This window comes from Cetorhinus maximus, chromosome 17 (genome assembly GCF_964194155.1).
Source record: "Cetorhinus maximus chromosome 17, sCetMax3.hap1.1, whole genome shotgun sequence".
Taxonomy (NCBI): domain Eukaryota; kingdom Metazoa; phylum Chordata; class Chondrichthyes; order Lamniformes; family Cetorhinidae; genus Cetorhinus; species Cetorhinus maximus.
The window spans coordinates 98,071,972-98,094,309 of NC_135895.1; the positions used below are offsets into that span (position 1 = coordinate 98,071,972).

At 45.3% G+C, this 22,338-nt stretch overlaps 1 protein-coding gene across 2 annotated transcripts in view; it reads right to left on the minus strand.

The window, feature by feature from the left end:
* Window positions 1-9,120: 9,120 nt before the first annotated feature.
* Window positions 9,121-22,338, minus strand: part of LOC144692634 (WD repeat-containing protein 47-like) — a 59,697-nt gene continuing 46,479 nt past the window's right edge. For both annotated transcript variants that reach the window (XM_078561700.1, XM_078561698.1), the window contains exons 13-15: window positions 19,626-19,761; window positions 11,146-11,360; window positions 9,121-10,183 (exon numbers count right to left, since the gene is read on the minus strand). In XM_078561700.1, the coding sequence (XP_078417826.1) occupies window positions 10,038-10,183; window positions 11,146-11,360; window positions 19,626-19,761 (497 nt within the window). In that variant the 3' untranslated portion in view covers window positions 9,121-10,037. The remainder of the gene's footprint in view (window positions 10,184-11,145; window positions 11,361-19,625; window positions 19,762-22,338) is intronic.

Sequence of the window (22,338 nt, forward strand, 5' to 3'; positions counted from 1 at the left end):
CCCGTGGGCACATTGCCCCCTCGCCCCCCTCCCTTGGCAGCCACGGGATCACCCCCCCCCCTTCCCGTGGCAGCCCACGGGATCACCCCCCCCCCTCCCTTGGCAGCCCGCGGGATCGCCCCCCCCTCCCTTGGCAGCCCACGGGATCGCCCCCCCTCCCTTGGCAGCCCGCGGGATCCCCCCCCCTCCCTTGGCAGCCCGCGGGATCGCCCCCCCCCCCTCCCTTGGCAGCCCGCGGGATCGCCCCCCCCCTCCCTTGGCAGCCCGCGGGATCGCCCCCCCCACTCCCTTGGCAGCCACGGGATCGCCCCCCCCCCCACTCCCTTGGCAGCCACGGGATCGCCCCCCCCCCCTCCCTTGGCAGCCCGTGGGATCGCCCCCCCCCCCTCCCTTGGCAGCCCGTGGGATCGCCCCCCCCCCCTCCCTTGGCAACCCGCGGGATCGCCCCCCCCCCTCCCTTGGCAGCCCGTGGGATCGCCCCCCCCCTCCCTTGGCAGCCCGTGGGATCGCCCCCCCCCCTCCCTTGGCAGCCCGTGGGATCGCCCCCCCCCTCCCTTGGCAGCCCGTGGGATCGCCCCCCCCCTCCCTTGGCAGCCCGTGGGATCGCCCCCCCCCTCCCTTGGCAGCCCGTGGGATCGCCCCCCCCCTCCCTTGGCAGCCCGCGGGATCGCCCCCCCCCCTCCCCGCGGGCACAGCCACCCATCTCCCCGGGTCTGTTGACCCTTCCCAGCAGCCGCTACTCTTTCTTGCCGGGGCCTCTGGTTTACAAAAACAAGCAGCTCGGTCACATCGGCCCAACAAATGTTTAAATCGTTCACAGAAAAGGTGCGCGAAAAGCGACACCTCAGCACAAATGCCGAGAAACGCCAATACCTTCCCCTCCCTGAGTCCGGGCTCCAGCTCGGCCCCAGTAAGGATTATAAACCGCCGCGATCTGCATCACTTCCGGCAGCAGGTGCATGCTGGGAGTTGTAGTCCCGAACTCCGACCATCTTTGTTCAAAATAAAAACAAAGGTACCTGGAAAAACTCAGCAGGTCTGGCAGCATCTGTGGAGAGGAACAGTTAACGTTTCGAGTCTGTATGACTCTTCAACAGAACTAAGTAAAAATAGAAAAGAGGTGAAATATAGGCTGGTTTAAGGGTGGGTGGGACAAGTAGAGCTGGATAGAGGGCCAGTGATAGGTGGAGATAACCAAAAGATGTCACAGACAAAAGGCCAAAGAGGTGTTGAAGGTGGTGATATTATCTAAGGAATGTGTTAATTAAGGGTAGAAAACAGGACAAGCAAGGTACAGATAGCCCTAGTGGGGGTGGGGTGAAGGGAAGGGATCGAAATAGGCTAAAAGGTAGAGATAAAACAATGGATGGAAATACATTTAAAAATAATGGAAATAGGTGGGAAATGAAAAATCTATATAAATTATTGGAAAAAAGGGGGAATCGGAAAGGGGGTGGGGATGGAGGAGAGAGTTCATGATCTAAAATTGTTGAACTCAATATTCAGTCCGGAAGGCTGTAAAGTGTCTATTCAGAAGATGAGGTGCTGTTCCTCCAGTTTGCGTTGAGCTTCACTGGAACAATGCAGCAGGCCAAGGACAGACATGTGGGCATGAGAGCAGGGTGGAGTGTTGAAATGGCAAGCGACAGGGAGGTCTAGGTCATGCTTGCAGACAGACCGAAGGTGTTCTGCAAACCGGTCACCCAGTCTGCGTTTGTTCAAAATACTTTTGAGCAAAAGTGGGTAATCCTACTGAGGTACAATTCTATGCTTTCTAGCTTGTGTATTAGTGACCTAAAATACGGTTGTGTTGATAACTTGCACTTACATTGTAGCATCAACATCTCAGACAGGTCCTGAATAAGGCCCCTCCCAACTGCGACTAAAGAGAAATCACCCAGATAGGATATGTGTGACCAGCAACTTAGTGAAGAGATGGGGTGTTCAGGGATGTTTAGAAGTGGTGAAGTTCACAAGGCAGAAGTTTTGTCAATAGCTATTTAAATAGTAGGTGTAGCTGTGCAGTTTTCCCCTCAAAAGAAAAAATATACTACTTCAGAGTTCAAAAAAAACCCCCACAGAAATTGAAACCTAACCAAAACAGAATCACAAACATGGACTATAAAAATCAAATCGTCTTTCAATCAAAGTGGACGCTGACGCTGTGTTCCAGATTTGATATTGGTGATTTGCATTTGCCTTACAACACCCGAAAGCCTTGGTATTGTTACTTGCTTTGGAGATAGTGGATAATTCAAAGGACTATTGGGCACCTGTGGCTCAAAAATGACCTTCAGCTCAGGAATTTTACTTAGAGGTAGCTTATAAACATAAATCAACTGATCCTAATTACTGCAATAAAATCAATCTCCATTTGCACCCTGTTTCTAGGCCCCACCACACTTGTGCATCTTCCAGCACTCCCAAGTGCACTGGCCAGAGTTTTGTCTGCATTGTAGCAGCAATGGCTGTCATAGAAGCTTCATGCCCACAAGCAGACGAATGTCTTCCTCTATTAAACAGAGACCGTGGAAGTTTTCCCATTATCAGAAGTAATGTCTTGCACCACACACAAGTCAGGGTTTCTGCATCTTCACTCAAGAGTATTGCACCAACCTAATAAGAAACTCTGACTCGACTCCTTGCATTTTGTGAAGTCTTCGAACAGTCTTGGATTGCAGGGAGGGCGGTGATGATGGCATTTGTTTAAATCTATGTCTTGAAATATACTGCAAATTTTGTTAGGAGGATGACTGGTATCTCAAATCTTGCGAACAGCTCTCATTTTCTCAGAGCTCTATTGACATCCTGGATAGGGGTTGTCGCACACTCTGCAGTTACAATCTTCAATACGGATATGCGCTGGATGAGCTATTGACATTAATTCCTTCCACAAGTTAGCTGATACCACTTGAACATCCGTATCCACACAGGAGTTAAAGGTATACAACATTCAGAAAGGGATAAAGGAATAGATTACAGGAAGGTGGGACAAAACCACAGCAAGATTTAAAGGCAAGGATAACATTTTGAATTTAATTTGTTGGGTAAACCAGTGTGTCAACAAGGATAGGAGGGTGGCAGATGGAAGGTAACCAACATCAGCATTAGTGTGGTTGAGTTTAGACAAATAAAGGACATAAAAAAAGGTTTCCATTGGTAAAGATGGGGAAATGTTAGAGTTGCAAGTCTCGAGATGGAGCTCGACCCATGATTCAGCCTGAGGTGGCATTGTGGACTAGTAATCCAGAGACCCAGCATAATGCTTTGGCGATCCGGGTTTGAATCCCACCACACCAGATGGTGGAATTTGAATTCAATAAAAATCTAACGATGAATATTGTCGATTGTTGTAAAAGCCCATCTGGCCTACATGTGGAAATGTGGTTGACTCTGAAATGGCTCCACAAATAACCCCATCTTCAATGATGGCGGGAGCCCAGCGCATCAGTGAAAAAGATAAGGCTGAAGCATTTGCAACAATCTTCAGCCAGAAGTGCCAAGTGGGTGATTCATCTTGGCCTCCTCCGGAGGTCCCCAGAATCACAGATGCCAGACTTCAGCCGATTTGATTTATTCCACGATATCAAGAAACGGCCAAAAACACAGAATAGTGCAAAGGCTATGGGCCCTGACAATATTCAGGCAATAGAACTGAAGATTTCAGAACTTGCCGTGCCCTTAGCCAAGCTGTTCCAGTACAGCTGCAACACTGGCATCAAACCGGCAATGTGGAAAATTGCCCAGGTATACACAAAAAGCATGACAAATCCAACCTGGCCAATTACCACCCCATCAGTCTACTCTCGGTCATCTGTAAAGTAATGAAAGGGGTCATCAACAATGCTATCAAGCGGCACTTGCTTAGCAATACCTGCTCATTGGTGCCCAGTTTGGATTCCACCAGCGCCACTCAGCTCCTGACCTCATTACAGCCTTGGTTCAAACATGGACAAAAGAGATGAACTCCTGAAGTGAGGCGAGAGTGACTGTCCGTGACATCAAGGCCGCATTTGACAGAGTGTAGCATCAAGGAGCCCTAACAAAACTGCAGTCAATGGGAATCAGGTGGAAAACTCTCTACGGGTTGGAGTCATACCTAGCACAAAGGAAGGTAGTTGTGGTTATTGGAGGTCAGACATCTTAGCTCCAGGACATCACTGCAGGAGTTCCTTAGGGTAGTGTCCTCGGCCCAACCTTCTTCAGCTGTTTCATCAATGACCTTCCTGCCATGATGAGGTCAGAAGTCGGGATGTTCACTGATGATTGCACAATGCTCAGCACCATTTGTGACTCCTCAGATACTAAAGCAGTCCATGACCAAATGCAGCAAGACCTGGACAGTATCCAAGCTTGGGCTGACAGGTGGCAAGTAACATTTGCACCACACAAATGCCAGGCAATGACCATCTCCAAGAGAGAATCCAACCATCGCCCCTTGACGTTCAATAGCATTACCATCACTGAATCCCCCACTATCAACATCCTGGGGAGTTACCATTGACCAGAGCCTGAACTGGACTAGCCATATAAATAAAAACAGAATTACCTGGAAAAACTCAGCAGGTCCGGCAGCATCGGCGGAGAAGAAAAGAGTCGAAGTTTCGAGTCCACATGACCCTTCAACAGAACTGAGTATAGTTAGGAGAGGGGTGAAATATAAGCTGGGTTAAGGTGGGGGGTGCGGGGGGAGAGAAGTTGAGGGTGGGGTGGTTGTAGGGACAAGCAAGCAGTGATAGGAGCAGATAATCAAAAGATGTCACAGACAAAAGGATCAAAGAGGTGTTGAAGGTGGTGATATTATCTAAGAAAAGTGCTAATTAAGAATGGATGGCAGGACACTCAAGGTACAGCTCTAGTGGGGATGGAGTGGAAAGACTGACAAGGTATTAGTTGTAGATTTAAAAATAATGGAAATATGTGGGAAAAGAAAAATCTATATAAATTATTGAAAAAAACAAAAGGGAGAGGGAAGAAACGGGGTGGGGATGGGGGGAGGGAGTTTAAGATCTAAAGTTGTTGAATTCAATATTCAGCCCGGAAGGCTGTAAAGTGCCTAGTTGGAAGATGAGGTGCTGTTCCTCCAGTTTGCGTTGGGCTTCACTGGAACAATGCAGCAAGCCAAGGACAGACATGTGGGCAGGAGAGCAGGGTGGAGTGTTAAAATGGCAAGCGACAGGGAGGTTTGGGTCTTTCTTGCGGACAGACCGCAGGTGTTCTGCAAAGCGGTCGCCCAGTTTGCGTTTGGTCTCTCCAACGTAGAGGACACCGCATTGGGAGCAACGAATGCAGTAGACTAAGTTAGGGGAAATGCAAGTGAAATGCTGCTTCACTTGAAAGGAGTTTTTGGGCCCTTGGACGGTGAGGAGAGAGGAAGTGAAGGGGCAGGTGTTGCATCTTCTGTGTGGGCATGGGGAGGTGCCATAGGTGGGGGTTGAGGAGTAGGGGGTGATGGAGGAGTGGACCAGGGTGTCCCGGAGGGAACGATCCCTACGGAATGCCGCCAGGGGGGGTGAAGGGAAGATGTGTTTGGTGGTGGCATCATGCTGGAGTTGGCGGAAATGGCGGAGGATGATCCTTTGAATGGGAAGGCTGGTGGGGTGATAAGTGAGGACAAGGGGGACCCTATCATGTTTCTGGGAGGGAGGAGAAGGCGTGAGGGCGGATGCGCGGGAGATGGGCCGGACATGGTTGAGGGCCCTGTCAACGACCGTGGGTGGAAAACCTCACTTAAGTAAGAAGGAGGACATGTCAGAGGAACTGTTTTTGAAGGTAGCGTCATCAGAACAGATGCGACGGAGGCGAAGGAACTGAGAGAATGGGTTGGAGTCCTTACAGGAAGCGGGATGTGAGGAGCTGTAGTCGAGGTAGCTGTGGGAGTCGGTAGGCTTGTAATGGATCTTGGTGGACAGTCTATCATCAGAAATTGAGACAGAGAGGTCAAGGAAGGGAAGAGAAGTCTCAGAGACGGACCATGTGAAAATGATGGAGGGGTGGAGATTGGAAGCAAAATTAATAAATTTTTCCAGGTCCCGACGAGAGCATGAAGCAGCACCGAAGTAATCATCGATGTACCGTAGAAAGAGTTGTGGGAGGGGGCCGGAGTAGGACTGGAACAAGGAATGTTCCACATACCCCATAAAGAGACAGGCATAGCTGGGACCCATGCGGGTACCCATAGCCACACCTTTTATTTGGAGGAAGTGAGAGGAGTTAAAGGAGAAATTGTCCAGTGTGAGAACAAGTTCAGCCAGACGGAGGAGAGTAGTGGTGGATGGGGATTGTTTGGGCCTCTGTTCAAGGAAGAAGCTAAGGGCCCTCAGACCATCCTGGTGGGGGATGGAGGTGTAGAGGGATTGGACATCCATGGTGAAGAGGAAGCGGTTGGGGCCAGGGAACTGGAAATTGTTGACGTGACGTAAGGTGTCAGAGGAATCACGGATGTAGGTGGGAAGGGACTGGACAAGGGGAGAGAGAAGGGAGTCAAGATAACGAGAAATGAGTTCCGTGGGGCAGGAACAGGCTGACACGATCGGTCTGCTGGGACAGTTCTGTTTGTGGATTTTGGGTAGGAGGTAGAAGTGGGCTGTCCGAGGTTGGGCGACTATCAGGTTGGAAGCTGTGGGAGGAAGATCTCCAGAGGAGATGAGGTCAGTGACAGTCCTGGAAACAATGGCTTGATGTTCTGTGGTGGGGTCATGGTCCAGGGAGAGGTAGGAGGAAGTGTCTGCGAGTTGACGCTCAGCCTCCGCGAGGTAGAGGTCAGTGCGCCAGACAACAACAGCACCACCCTTGTCAGCGGGTTTGATGACAATGTTGGTGTTGGACCTGAGAGAACTGAGTGCAGTAAGTTCAGAGACAGATTAGAATGGGTGAGAGGAGCAGAGAAATTGAGACGGCTAATGTCACGCCGACAGTTCTCAATGAAAAGATCAAGAGAAGGTAAGAATCCAGAGGGAGGGGTCCAGGTGGAGGGAGAATATTGGAGGTGGGTAAAAGGATCCGTTGAACGGGGAGAGGACTCCTGCCCAAAGAAGTGAGCACGGAGACGAAGATGGCGGAAGAATTCAGCATCGTGCCGAGCCCGAAATTCATTGAGATGAGGGCGTAAGGGTATGAAACTAAGTCCTTTGCTGAGCACTGAACGTTTAGCATCGGAGAGGGGAAGGTCAGGGGGTATAGTGAATACGCGGCAGGGGCTGGGATTGGAAGATGGGGTGGGGACGGAGGGACAAGCAGGGGTGGAGGGTCCCAGATGGGTGTTGGTGTCGATGAGTTGTTGGAGCTTGCGTTCCTTAGCACTTAAGAGAAAGAGAAAAAGTTTCTTGTTGAGGCGTCGGATGAGGCGAAGAATAAAATGAAACTGGGGGCACGCGCAGCTTTGAAAAAGGGTGCGGCGGTGCCGCTCCAGTGAAGCCCAACGCAAACTGGAGGAACAGCACCTCATCTTCCGACTAGACACTTTACAGCCTTCTGGGCTGAATATTGAATTCAACAACTTTAGATCTTAAACTCCCTCCCCCCAACCCCACCCCGTTTCTTCCCTCTCCCTTTTGTTTTTTTCAATAATTTATATAGATTTTTCTTTTCCCACATATTTCCATTATTTTTAAATCTACAACTAATACCTTGTCAGACTTTCCACTCCACCCCCACTAGAGCTGTACCTTGAGTGTCCTGCCATCCATTCTTAATTAGCACTTTTCTTAGATAATATCACCACCTTCAACACCTCTTTGATCCTTTTGTCTGTGACATCTTTTGATTATCTGCTCCTATCACTGCTTGCTTGTCCCTACAACCACCCCACCCTCAACTTCTCTCCTCCCGCCCCCCCCACCTTAAACCAGCTTATATTTCACCCCTCTCCTAACTACACTCAGTTCTGTTGAAGGGTCACGTGGACTCGAAACGTCGACTCTTTTCTTCTCCGCCGAGTTTTTCCAGGTAATTCTGTTTTTGTTTTGGATTTCCAGTATGCGCAGTAGATTTTTGTTTTTATAGCCATATAAATACTGTGGCTACAAGAGCAGGTCAGAGGCTAGGAATCCTGCAACAAGTAACTCACCTCCTGACTCCCCAAAGCCTGTCCACCATCTGCAAGGCACAAGTCAGGATGAATACTCCCTACTTGCCTGAATGAATGCAGCTCAATACAACACTAAAGAAGCTTGACACCATCCAGGACAAAGCAGCCCACTTGATTGGCACCACATCCACAAACATTAACTCCTTCCACCACCGACGCACAGTAGCATGTACCATCTACAAGATGCCCTGCAGGAATTCACCAAAACTCCTTAGACAGCACCTTCCAAGCCCACGACCACTACCATCTAGAAGGACAAGGGCAGCAGATAGGTGGGAACACCACCACCTGGAAGTTCCCCTCCAAGTCACTCCCCATCCTGACTTGGAAATATATCACTGTTCCTTTACTGTCGCTGGGTCAAAATCCTGGAACTCCCTTCCTAACAGCGCTGGGGGTGTATCTGAACTGCTGCAGTCCATGTGGTGTAAGAAGGCAGCTCACCACTTAAGGGACACTAGGGTTGGGCAATAAATGCTGGCCTAGCCAGCGAAGCCCACATCCTGTGAATGAATTAAAAAAAAATATAGCCAGGGAGAGTGGAAGTGTGTGCTGTGCACAGATTTGCACATTTGTTTCATAATTTCATCCTTTTCAAGGCATTTTCTTTGTCACTAGATGGCTCACACTGTATGCACTTTTCCAATCTGCTAGAAAATGACTGCCCTGGTCTCAATTCATGATTTCAGAACAGGGAATCAGGAGGTACAGATTTATGTTGCAAGAAAATTCAGCTCTATGCTGTGCAGTCATGGCTTTCACTTTTCTGTTTTGAAAAATGAATAAACAAACGAATGTGTGTGAGGGGCACACATTGAGGAGTCTGTGTGAAGTTGAGATTTGCCAAAAAGAGTGGGAGTTAGAGATACATATGACAAGTGAATGAGAGCTACACAGAGAAAATAAGAAGGAAAGAATTTGGATAGGAACAAGCAGACATTTTCAGGAAAGAAAATGTATTTTTGTCCGTGCATAATACCATAGTTGATCAGCCAACTGAAGTAAACTGAAATCGCCATCATCTTCCAATCTTGGTAGGAAACAAATTTATTTTACGTTCTTCATTAAATGTTTTTATTGAGAAAACACTGCACAATCACACTTTGTAATTCTCATTACATTTTTAATCATTACAAGGGTTAGAAAAAAAACTACTAAATGAGGTGCATAGGATATATCCTCTGGTTTCTTGTAACCAAAACAGAAATACGCAAGTTAAATATTAATAAACCCAATATTTCAGTATTTATATTAAACTAAACTGTACAATAGAAAATAAAGTATTACATATACAAACAAAAAAATAACATTTCACAAGTTATTTAAAACTTTTTAAGTGCAAGAACAAAAGCATTTATTAGATTTCACAGGCCTGTTTGTAAACACTGTACTAATATTACCCATGCGTGCACACAGTGAAAGCCATGCTACAGGAAGTATAAAAGCAAAGCATCTATGTCTGAAATATTCTTCATCAACCAGATGTGCCTCACCAATTTTGTGCTATCAACTGGCTAGCTTTAATACTTCCTACATCAGAACAAATTCCTGTTTAGGTTGATTGAATGAATATTCACTTTGACTTATTGTAAAATTAACATACACAACCAATAATTTGATCTCTAATACTCAGCCAGCTTTCTACAATAGATACTGGCACAATGAATAAGGAATGCCATAAATACTAAATAAATGTTTGCCTCACTTGATTCAGTCATCATGTACATTTGGCGACAGAGCTCAGTGACAACATGATCACATGTGGAAGACCCAAGCACAGCATAATAATACAAACACAGACAGCAGTTCCATTTAGCTTGAACAGCAACACGTTGACCTTTGCTGTCTCATACGTTCTACTGGTCAGTTACATACACAGTGATGCCAATAAATTTCAACTCTTGGATTACAATTGCAATTGTGCTTTGTCTGCATTGGCATCAATTAGTCAACTGCTGTTGTAAGTCCAGAGGGTTACTGTCCTGTCAGCAGATGAAGATAAGAAAGATAGATCCTCAGTGTGCCATCTACACTGTATAACTTTGTCCTTATGCTTAGATACTACTGTTGTAGGAAGTGGCTTTATTAGATCTCCTATGGGCAGAAAATTAAAACGTTACAAAAGGCTGCAGCTGCAGAAAATTATTAAGCATTTAATTGCACCAAATTAAGATGAACTTGCGAATGATAACTAAAATGCTAAATGATGACCAAATCTATTCCCAAAGTTTACAGTTCCTCATTCAGGTTTTATAAAATGATATGTTATATACATCCATACTCAAAGCCAATGCAAGTACAAGTAATCAATATAGGAGACTATCCTGAAAATAGATCAAAATAATTTTAAACTAGAAACGAATGAAAGCAAATAACCAGACTCCCCAGTAGTCCTAGAAAGGTGCTATTGTCAGTTCCTAGCCTATTCTATGTTAGCCAAAGCCAGCCACTATGTGGATATTCCAGATAGTGTCAGCTAATTCCTGATCCTCATTAGTTACTCCTATTTGAACTGCACAAACATGAATGCACAAGGGCTCAGCTAGGCTGTGATGAACCTATAGTCAATAAAAACAAAAAGCTAAAAGCTACTGCGGATACTGGAAATCCAAAACAAAAACAGAATTACCTGGAAAAACTCAGCAGGTCTGGCAGCATCGGTGGAGAAGAAATCAGTTAACGTTTCGAGTCTTCAAGACCGAAGTTCTGCCGAAGGGTCGTGAAGACTCGAAACGTTAACTGATTTCTTCTCCACCGATGCTGCCAGACCTGCTGAGTTTTTCCAGGTAATTCTGTTTTTGCTATAGTCAATAAGCTTGTTAACACTTACTTATTACATGCCAAGAATGGCACTAAGCTGGAGTGCTGGATGTTTGCTGCCACCAGCCAAGCAACTTTAACCAAAGTAGAACACTAACTTTAGGAGAAGAGGTGCAAGTGATAAAATAGTAAGTGAATAAAAACATTGAAAGCTTCATGATGTTTCTAACAGTTTAAAGTGAAAAACAACAGACCGTTATAAAATATTCTCAACTTATAGTTCACAATAGTTTTACCTCGTAAGTCGGTTACTTTGACAGTAGTGTCATAAGATCCTGTAAGAAGGTAGTAAGCTCCTGGAGAGAACCGCACTGAACGTACATCACTACCATGTGGTTGGTAAATTTGTACCACTCTCCCTCCTCGGATATCATAAAGCATGCAGCTAGAATCCTCCTGACCTGTGGCTAGGAGTCGTCCACTTGGATCCACAGCCACAGAAGCAACAGCACTACCTGTGTAATGAAAGTCATACAATGATTCCACAGTGGTACATACTACCTATACTGAAAGTTTAATAGGCTTTCTATACTTATTACATTTAACATAAAAGTGTAAAGTGATATGTTTTGGTAAGAAGATTGAGAGGGGCAATATAAACCAAAGGGTACAATTCTAAAGGAGGTGCAGTAATAGACCTTATTGAAGGTGGCAGGGCAGGTTGTGAAAGTGCTTAAAAAGGCATACAGTATCCTGGACTTCATAAATGGAGGCAGAGTACAAACACAAGAAATTTATGAAGAACCTTTATAAAATACTGGTTTGGCCTCAACTGGAGGACTATGTCCAATTCTGGGCATTGCACTTTAGGAAGGATGGGAAGGCTTTAGAGATGGTGCAGGAAAGACTTATGAGAGTGATTCCAGGAATAGTCCGTGGATAGACTAGGGGAGTTGGGATTGTTCTCCTTAGAGAAATTTGAGAAGATTTAATACAGGCATTCAAAATCATGAGTGGTATAGATAATAGTAGGGGTAGAGAGAGAGAGAAACTGTGCTTGTTTTTTCTTTTATGCAGAGTAGTTACAATCTGGAATGCACTGCCCGAAAGAATGCTTTATACAGATTCAAACGTGGCTTTCAAAAGGGAACTGCATAAACATCCAAAGGGAAAGATTTGCAGGGCTACAGGGAAAGGGCAGGGGAGTGGGACTAGTTGATTTGCTGTTGCAAAGAGTCAGCATGGGCTTCATGGCCTGTGCTGTAGCTGTTAGAACAGAATCATAGAACAGCTATGAGTTACACCCATAACCGTTTATGTTGCAGTTTCTGCAACCTTTTACACTGGTTCAAAAGTAAATTTTCCCGAAACAGACCCCCCCCGCCCCCTCACCCCACCACCAACACCACCTCCCCAGCCCGCTGCAACAAAAATGTCTATGGTCCCAGGTCAACAAGACAAGCTCCTACCTATGGCATCTGTTCAGGGTTTTCAACACATTGCACTGAGAACTTTGGGCACACAGGCATGTGTGGCCTTATCAGTCCTTTGTTGATGACCTTGCACATGCAGTGGCTAGCAGTCAGCTGAAGGCTCATTCAGGCCAGTTTTTTATATTAATGTTCCAATTACGTTAATTTCCATTTAAATGAGTTCAAATTCAGTCACTTGATTTATCCTTTGTACAGAAGACCTGTGGCCAGTCAAGTGAAACCACTGATTGATATGTTTCTTCAGCTGCACCAATAATGTGAACACAGTAATCTGGAGGCTAAACTCCAATCAAAAGTGCTGCTTGATTTTGCTGATTCATGGGAGATTTTACATTCAAGCTAATGCAAATAAGTTTTGCGGAAACTTGGGTGTAACCTCACATCGGCAAAACGGACAAAATTTCTGGCTCAATTCAAGTGCAATTTCCCCGCAGAAATTCCAGGCTGCTTTATTTAATATATTAGCCATCAGCCACATGTGGCTAATTGGGAATACAGATGTAAATAATTGCATTTCTAATAGTAAATAGGCAGTGGCATAGTGGTATTGTCACTGACTAGTATTTCAGAAACCCAGGGCAATGCTCTGGGGACCTGGGTTCGAATTCCACCCCGACAGATGGTGAAATTTGAATCCAATAAAAATCTGGAAATCCATGTACACACATCAACAGCATTACCTTCATCAATCCTCTCTGTTAACTCTTCAAAAAACTCCAGCAAGTTAGTTAAACATGATTTTCCCTTAAGTAATTCCTGCTGGCTCTTCCAAATTAACCCACATTTTTCCATGCGACTATTAATTCTATCCCAAATAATTGTTTCTAGAAGCTTCCCCACCACCGAAATTCAACTGAATGGTCTGTAATTGATGGGCTTATTCTAACAACCTTTTTTGAACAAGGGTGTAATGTTTGCAATTCTCCAGCCCTCTGGCACCTCCCCTGAAAGATTATGGCCAGTGCCTCTACAATTTCCACTCTCAATATTCTTGGCTACATCTCATCTGGTCCCGTTGCCTTGTCAAATTTAAGTACCAACAGTTTACCCAATACCACCTCCTTATCAGTTTTGAACCCTTCTGGTACAGAGTTTCCTCCTCTGTCACCATGGCCTGGGTAGCATCTGCTTCCTTGGGTAAAGACAGATGCAAAGTATTCATTTAACACCTCAGCCATGCCCCCGCCTCCATGTGTAAATCTCCTTTTTGATCCCTAATTGGCCCTACTCCTCTTATCACCCTTTTATTATTTATGTACCTATAGAAGACTCTGGGATTCCCCTTTATGTTGTCTGCCAGGCTTTTCTCATAATCCCTCTTCGCTTCTCTTATTTGCTTCTTCACCTCTCCTCTGAACTTAGTCTATTCAGCTTGGTTCTCAACTGTACTTTCTACCAGACAACTTGTCATAAGCATACCTTTTTCTTCTTTATCTTAATTGCTATCCCCTTTATAATCCAGGGAGCTCTGCATTTGTTTGCCCTACCATTCCCATTTGAGGGAATTTAACTTGACTGTGCCTGAACCATTTCTTCTTTGAAGGTCAGCCCATTGTTCAGCTACAGTTTTTCCCAGCAGCCCTTGGTTCCAGTCTATTCGGCCCAGCTTCTTGCCCCATTGAAGTTGGCTCTCCCCCAGTTAATTCTTATTCTGGATTGCCCATTGTCATTTTCTACTGTCATCCTAAACCATATGGTACAACGATCACTGTCTCCCAATGACACTTGATCTACTTGGCCCACCTCATTTTCAAGAACCAGGCCTAGAGCAGTGCCTCCTTTCTTGTTGGACTGGACACATACTGCTGTAGAAAATTCTCCTGAACACACTCTAGGAACTCTTGCCCCTCTCTGCTCTTTACACTGCCACTATCCCAGTCTATATTCAGGTAATTGAAGTCCCCCATTATAACTACTATATAATGTTTGCACCTCTCTTAATTTCCCTGTAGATTTGTTCCTCTACACCCTTCCCACTAGTTGGTGGCCTATAGACTACACCGAGCAATGTAACTGCATCCTTTTTGTTCCTTAGCTGTAGCCAAATTGATTCTATCCTTGACCCCTTTGGGATATCCTCTTGCTCCAGCACTGCAATGCTTTCTGTAACCAATACAGCCACTCCTCCTCCTTTCCTTCCTGCTCTGTCTTTCCTGAACACCTTGTACCCAGGAATATTTAACACCCAGTCCTGCCCTTACTTGAGTCAGGTCTCTGCTATCGCCACATCATTATAATTCTGCATGGCAATCTGTACCTGTAACTCACCAATCTTATTTACTATGTTCCATGTATTCACATACATGCAGTATAACCCCGATTTAGACTTCATTACTTTCTCTCTTACTCCAGCTTCACCTATTAACTTAATATTCTCTATTCTAATGCTATCTGTCTCTCCCAGTATTTTGTGCACTCTCTAATATTCTCTCCTGGTACCCACACCTGCGCCGAGTTAGTTTATAGCCTCCCTCACCCTCCCATAGCACTAGCAAAATGCCCCGCAAGGAACTCAGTCCCGGCTCCGTTCACGTGCAACCTGTCTGGCTTTTAGAGGTGCCATCTCCCACAGAGCCAGTCCCAGTATCCCAGGAATCTAAAACCCTCCCTCCTGCACCATCTTTCCAACCATGCATTCATTTGCCTTATCCTTCTATTTCTGTACTCATTTGCACATGGCACTGGGAGTAATCCAAAGATGATTACTTTTGAGGTCCTGCTTGCTAATTCTCTACCTAACTCCCTAAATTCTGTCTGCAGGACCACATCCCCCTTCCTATCTGAGTCATTGGTACCAACGTGGGCCACGACCTCTGGTTGTTCACCTGCAGCCACTTGATGACATCCTTGACCCTGGCACCAGAGACGCAACATACCATCCTGGAGTCATGTCTATGGCTGCAGATAGGCCTGACTATTCCCCTAACTAATGAATCCCCTATCACTATTGCTCTTCCTTACTACTTCCTCCCCTCCTGTACAGCCAAGCCGCTCGTGGTGCCACAAGCTTGGCTCTGACTGCACTCCTGAAGAACCAACCCCCTCGCCAGTATCCAAAACAGAAAACCGATTAGCGACCCCAGGGGACACCTGCACTACCTGCCTGGTTCTCTTGGACTGCCTCACGGTCACCAATTCCCTTTCTGCTGCAATGCTCTTAACCTGCAGTGTGACCAACTCTCTGAACGTGCTGTCCACGTAGCTCTCAGCCTCGTGGATGTGCCATAGTGATTCCAGCTACCGCTTGAGCTCCAAAACCTGGATGTCCTTTAGGGAAGGAAATCTGTCGTCTTTACCTGGTTCCAGATCCACAGCAGTGTGGTTGACCTTAAATACCCTCTGAAATGGCCTAGTAAGCCACTCAGTTGTAACAAACCGCTACAAAGTCACAAAAAAAAGAATGAAACTGGACGGACAACCCGGCATCAACCTAGGCACCGGAAATGACAATGGCAATCTCAGCCTTGTTGACCCTGCAAAGTCCTGCTAGTGCCAAAATTGGGAGAGCTGTTTTACAGACTAGTCAAGCAACAGCCTGACAGTCATTCTCACGGAATCATATCTTACAATAATGTCCCAGACGCCACCATCACCATCCCTGGTCCTGTCCCACCTGCAGGACAGACCCAGCAAAGGTGGCGGCACAGTGGTATACAGTCAGGAGGGAGTTGCCCTGGGAGTCCTCAACATTGACTCTGGGCCCCATGAAGTCTCATGGCATCAAGGAAACCTATGCCGATTACCACGTACCGCCCTCCCTCAGCTGATGAAACAGTGCTCCTCCATTTTGGACACCGCTTGGAGGAAGCACTGAGGGTGGCAAGGGCATAGAATGTACTCTGGGTTGGGGGGACTTCAATGTCCACCACCAAGAGTGGCTCAGTAGCACCACTACTGACCGAGCCCTAAAGGACATAGCTGCTAAACTGGGTCTGCGGCAGGTGGTGAGGGAACCAACAAGAGGGAAAAACATACTTGACCTCATCCTCACCAACCTACCTGCTGCAGATGCATTTGTCCATGACAGTATCGGTAGGAGTGACCACCGCACAGTCGTTGTGGAGACGAAGTCCTGCCTTCACATTGAGGATACCCTCACCTGTGTTGTGTGGTACTACCACTGTATTAAATGTGATAGATTTCAAACAGATCTAGCAACTCAAGACTGGGCATCCATGAGGTGCTGTGGGCCATCAGCAGAATTGTACTCTAACACAACCTGTAACCTCATGGCCCGGCATATCCCCCACTCTACCATTAACTTCAAGCCAGGGGATCAATCCTGGTTCAAAGAAGAGTGCAGGAGAGCATGCCAGGAGCAGCACCAGACATACCTAAAAGTGAGGTGTCAACCTGGTGAAGCTATAACACAGGACTACCTGCATGCCAAACAGCGTAGGCAGCAAGTGATAGACAGGGTTCAGCGATCCCACAACCAACAGATCAGATCTAAGCTCTGCAGCCCTGCCACATCCAGTCGTGAATGGTGGTGGACAATTAAACAACTCACTGGAGGAACAGGCTCTACAAATATCCCCATCCTCAAAGATGGAGGAGCCCAGCACATCAGTGCAAAAGATAAGGCTGAAGCATTTGCTACAATCTTCAGCCAGGAGTGCCGAGTGGATGATCCATCTCAGCCTCCTTCGGAGGTCCCCAGCATCACAGATGCCAGTCTTCAGCCGATTCGATTCACTCCAAGTGATATCAAGAAACTGCTGAAGGCACTGGATACTGTAGAAGCCATGGGCCCTGACAATATTCCGCAATAGTACTGAAAACTTGTGCTCCAGAATTTGCTGCACCCCTAGCCAAGCTGTTCCAGTGCAGCTACAACACTGGCATCTACCTGGCTATGTGGAAAATTGCCCAGGTAGGTCCTGTACACAAAAAGCAGGACAAATTCAACCCAGCCAATTACCACCCCATCAGTCTACTCTTGATCATCAGTAAAGTGATGGAAGGGGTCATCAACAGTGCTATCAAGAGGCATTTGCTTAGCAATAATCTGCTCAGTGACGCCCAGTTTGGGTTCTGCCAGGGCCACTCAGCTGCTGACCTCATTACAGCCTTGGTCCAAACATGGACAAAAAAGCTGAACTCCCGAGGTGAGGTGAGTGACTGCCCTCGACATCAAGGCAGCATTTGACAGAGTGTGGCATCAAGGAGCCCTAACAAAATTGGAGTCAATGGGAATCAGGGGGAAAACTGAAAGCTGGGCGGAGTCATACCTAGCACAAAAGAAGGTTGTTGTGGTTGTTGGTTGAGTTCCTCAGGTAGTGTCCTAGGCCCAGCCATCTTCCACTGCTTCATCAATGACCTTCCATCATAAGGTCAGAAGTGGGGATGTTCGCTGATGATTGCACAATGTTCAGCACCATTCGCGACTCCTCAGATACTGAAGCAGTCTATGTCCAAATGCAGCAAGACCTGGACAATATCCAGGCTTGGGCTGACAAGTGGCAAGTAATATTCGCACCATACAAGTGTCAGGCAATTACCATCTCCAACAAGAGACAATCCAACCATTGCCCCTTGATGTTCAATGGCATTACCATCACTGAATCCCCTACTATCAACATCCTGGGGGTTACCATTGACCAGAAACTGAACTGGACTAGCCATATAAATACTGTGGCTACAAGAACAGGTCGAGGTAAGGAATTGTGTGACGAGTAACCCACCTCCTGTCTCCCCAAAGCCTGTCCACCATCTACAAGGCACAAGTCAGGGGTGTGATGGAGTACTCCCCACTTGCCTGGATGAGTGCATCTCCCACAATGCTCAAGAAGCTTGACACCATCAGGACAAAGCAGCCCGCTTGATTGGCACCACATCCACAAACATTCACTCCCTCCACTACCGATGCACAGTAGCAGCAGTGTGTACCATCTACAAGATGTACAGCAGGAATTCACCAAGGCTCCTTAGACAGCACCTTCCAAACCCATGACCACTACCATCTAGAAGGACAAGGGCAGCAGAGAGATGGGAACACCACCATCTAGAAGTTCCCCTCCAAGTCACTCACCATTCTGACTTGGAAATATATCACTGTTCCTTCACTGTCACTGGGTCAAAATCCTGGAACTCCCTTCCTAACAGCACTGTGGGTGTAGACATGCCACATGGACTGTAGGGGTTTAAGGAGGCAGCTCACTGCTGCCTTCTCAAGGGCAATTAGGGATGGGCAATAAATGCTGGTCCAGCCAGCAAAGACTACATCCCATGAATGAATAAAAAGCAAAAAATCAATGAACTTACGGTTTTCCTGTGATATCACTGTTTGATTTTTTTTTTTCAAACTCAGCTCCAGAGGTGAGATTTACACCCAGGTCCATTTCTGCTCAGCTCCTTCTTTTCCCGACTTAAAATAAATCCTATATATACACCACACCTTTTTCCCCTGTGCACTGAATTCCCACGTGAGCCTAATTAGCTACTCATTTGGTCTCCATCTCACTCTGGCATGGTCGCCTGTCTCCTTGCATGCCACTTACTTACTGTGCGGTTTGAAAAGCCTGTCTCTTTTATAGAACCTCTAATGAGTCACTAGCTAGTTTAGCTTCCTCCTACAGTAATTAACTCCATTTGAACCAACTGCTTTCAGATGGCTGACAGATAACTGCCGCTCCAGGCAGTTCTCTACTTAACAAGCTAGCCTAACGTACTTATGTCAGATCTTGATTCTTACTCTATTGTTAAACCTGAAAAGGACTTAACCAGAATTTACACATGAGCCTAATACACTACTCACTCAGTCTCCGTCTTACTCCGGCATAGTCACTTGTTTCCTCATGCACCCCTTACTGACCTGATAAAGCTTATTCTACCCAGTGGTTATACCAGGGTCAACCATGGTGGCATTTGCTCCATTTTTCTTTAAATTAGAGGAGATAAATATTTTCGCTTAGCTCAAGGAACCCTAACGCAGCAAAGATTAAAGATTCAGAGCAAAAGGAATTAAGGGCATTTACTGGTTTCCTATCATTCTATGGGAGAGTGGCAATATCACCCTCTGCCAAGAACAATCTTGCAAGTTGGAATATTTTGGTATTTATGAAGTAATAGACGACCTTTCTGCTGCATCATGAATTTAACAGCAACTGGTACACAACATTCGTTGTATCACTGACTTTGCTACATTAAGTATCTCAGTTGCAGGATAAACTGGTGATGTGAATAAAGGTCCAATATCCTTATAATGGTTGGAAGTCTGTTCAGCTGAAAGCAGTACAAATGATATTCAATATAAAAATCAATCACCAAAAGAAAATTTACACCTACCTGATCCATGAAATGCTGTTCCAACAACACGGACACAGCTTGGCACTCTCAGATCCCAGAACCTTACAGTCTTGTCTTGTGAGCCAGATGCAATCATCCACCCTCCCCAAGTATAGAGTGCTAGAATATGACCTATAATCACAAAGTAACACTGATGTCCAAAGTTCTCCATGCTGTTGCAGCCAGTTATAAAATAAACGTACATTTTTATAAAAAAAAACACACTTCAGCCTCAGATGTCATCAAGAGTTGGGGGATCATGTTTGGTTCATCCCTTTTTATATTTGGCTAAACAGAGCTGGAAATGATACATACAGACCAATTAGCCAATAACATTTACTTTTCAGCTCTTGCAAACTGTAGCTTTCTTTACCCCAGTGACATTTTTCTGCCCGAATGCCACCGCTCCCTCCGCATATGCCTGCATGATTATTTTTCTTTTATCCACAGTCCGCTAAATTGGTCTTTACTCCAGAACCATAAGCAGAAACCTAAACAAGGGTGAATCATGGAGTGTGGGTATACGCTAATCCGAATAAGGATGAAGACAATACAAGGCAGATAGTCTATTTTCTTTATTATTCAGGCATCATTTACACACTGTAAGGAACGATAGCATATTATCAACTTAAGAGAGGGGAGGATCTAGCTCAGATACCTATTTTCTGCTGCCTAAACAAGTTTTCTGAAAACAGTGTCCAGAGTTTTGCCCAAATTTATTCAGCAATGTTCAATTAACATGCGAACAATATCCCACATAGCAGTCTTGCATGATCTTGAAAACCCATAAAGAACCCAAAAAGTAGAAATGATCAAGTAGAATGGCCCATGACTGGATCTCTGAATATTTACGAGCCAAACGGTACAATGGAGGATACAATCCATTAGCCACTTTACTCATAATGGTTTTTCCCATGCTGCAAAAAAAAAACTGCCAGGACTTCCTAAAGTTCATAAATCCCAAAGCATATTGCTTTGACAGTGAAACTTACAATTGTCATATGACAGATGGTGAGACTTTTTAAAAAAAGTGTATATTTTTAAATCAACAATTAAATTGGATACTTGGGCAGACATCCTGGGTGGGTCCTTTAACTATTCTATCCTCTTGTCCAAATAGGTCTGATTTCTAATCTGAAGACTACATCTCATTAACTGTGTAAATTGAAACTAACACCATTAATGTCTTCTTCCAAACAAAAACTGCAACACACAGTGACCTATCATGGACTCATTAGGAACAGAGGGATGTCTATTTGGATTCAACTTTCAGATTCTTCATAAAGGAAACCACAAGGGGATAAAAAAAAAGGCCATCAGACCTACTGCTATTGATGATGACCACAATTATATGGACATATAATGCAAAAATTCTGGAATATAACAAACTTTGCAAAATGTGAAACAAAAATAGTCAAATATCAAATTATTTGACCTTAAACCCAAATTGTGGAGTCTTTTCTGCAACTGAGGAGGATTTCAACTATTTAATAATCTTGACATCAGCTAAAAACATTCCTGTCTTCAATGTTGTCTGATCTCTGACTGCAAATATAGGTCAGACCTAGGTCATACAGAATGTTCCTACCAAATTCACCATAGACAATGGCAGAATAGTGATTGCCATGAGTGGCTTTGATTTTCCAACTCCACTACTTGTCCTGCTTTCTACCCTTAATTAGCACATTCCTTAGATAATATCACCACCTTCAACACCTCTTTGTCCTTTTGTCTATGACATCTTTTGGCTATCTCCACCTATCACTGGCCCTCTATCCAGTTCTAGCCCCCACCTCCCTTAAACCAGCCTATATTTCACCTCTTTTCTATTTTTACTTAGTTCTGTTGAAGAGTCATACGGACTCGAAACATTAACTGTGTTCCTCTCCGCAGATGCTGCCAGACCTGCTGAGTTTTTCCAGGCATTTTTATTTTTGTTTTGGATTTCCAGCATCCGCAGTTTTTTGCTTTTATCCACTACAATCCTCCTCCCTATTACCTAATTACACAACTGCACTGCTGTCGTAATGAACTTGTGGCACAACTGCTTCACTTAGCAAGCTGAAGGCAAGTAACAGCAGAAGAAATAGAAACATGAGTAGACCATTTAGCCCATCGAGTCTACTCCATCATTCAATAAGATCTTGGCTGATCGTCAACCTCAACTTCTTCCTGCCTAATCCCCATTTTCCTCGATTCCCTGGAGTCCAAAACTACCTATCTCAGTCTTAAATATATTCAACAACTGAACATCCACAGTCCTTTAGGGTTGAGAATTCCAAAGATTCACAACCCTCAGTGAAGAAATTCTGACTTATCTTAGTCTTACATAGTCTTATATAATGATCATAAGACTATGTTCCTTAGTTCAAGACTTTCCAATTGTGGAAAACAACCTCTCAGCATCTGCCCAATAAACACCCTCAGAATGTTGAATGTCTCAATGAGATAACCTCATTTTTCTAAACTCCAGAGAGTAGAAGACCATTCTACTCAATCTCTCAAAGGACAACTGTTTCATCTCAGGAATAAATCCTGTAAACATTCACTGCAAGTCTCCAAGTGAAGTATATCCTTTCTTAGATAAGGAGATCAAAACTTTTTTTTTCATTCTTTCAAGGAACGTGGGCATTGCTGGCTAGGCCAGCACTTTTATTGCCCATCCCTAATTACCCTCAAGAAGGTGGTGGTGAGCCGCCTTCTTAAGCT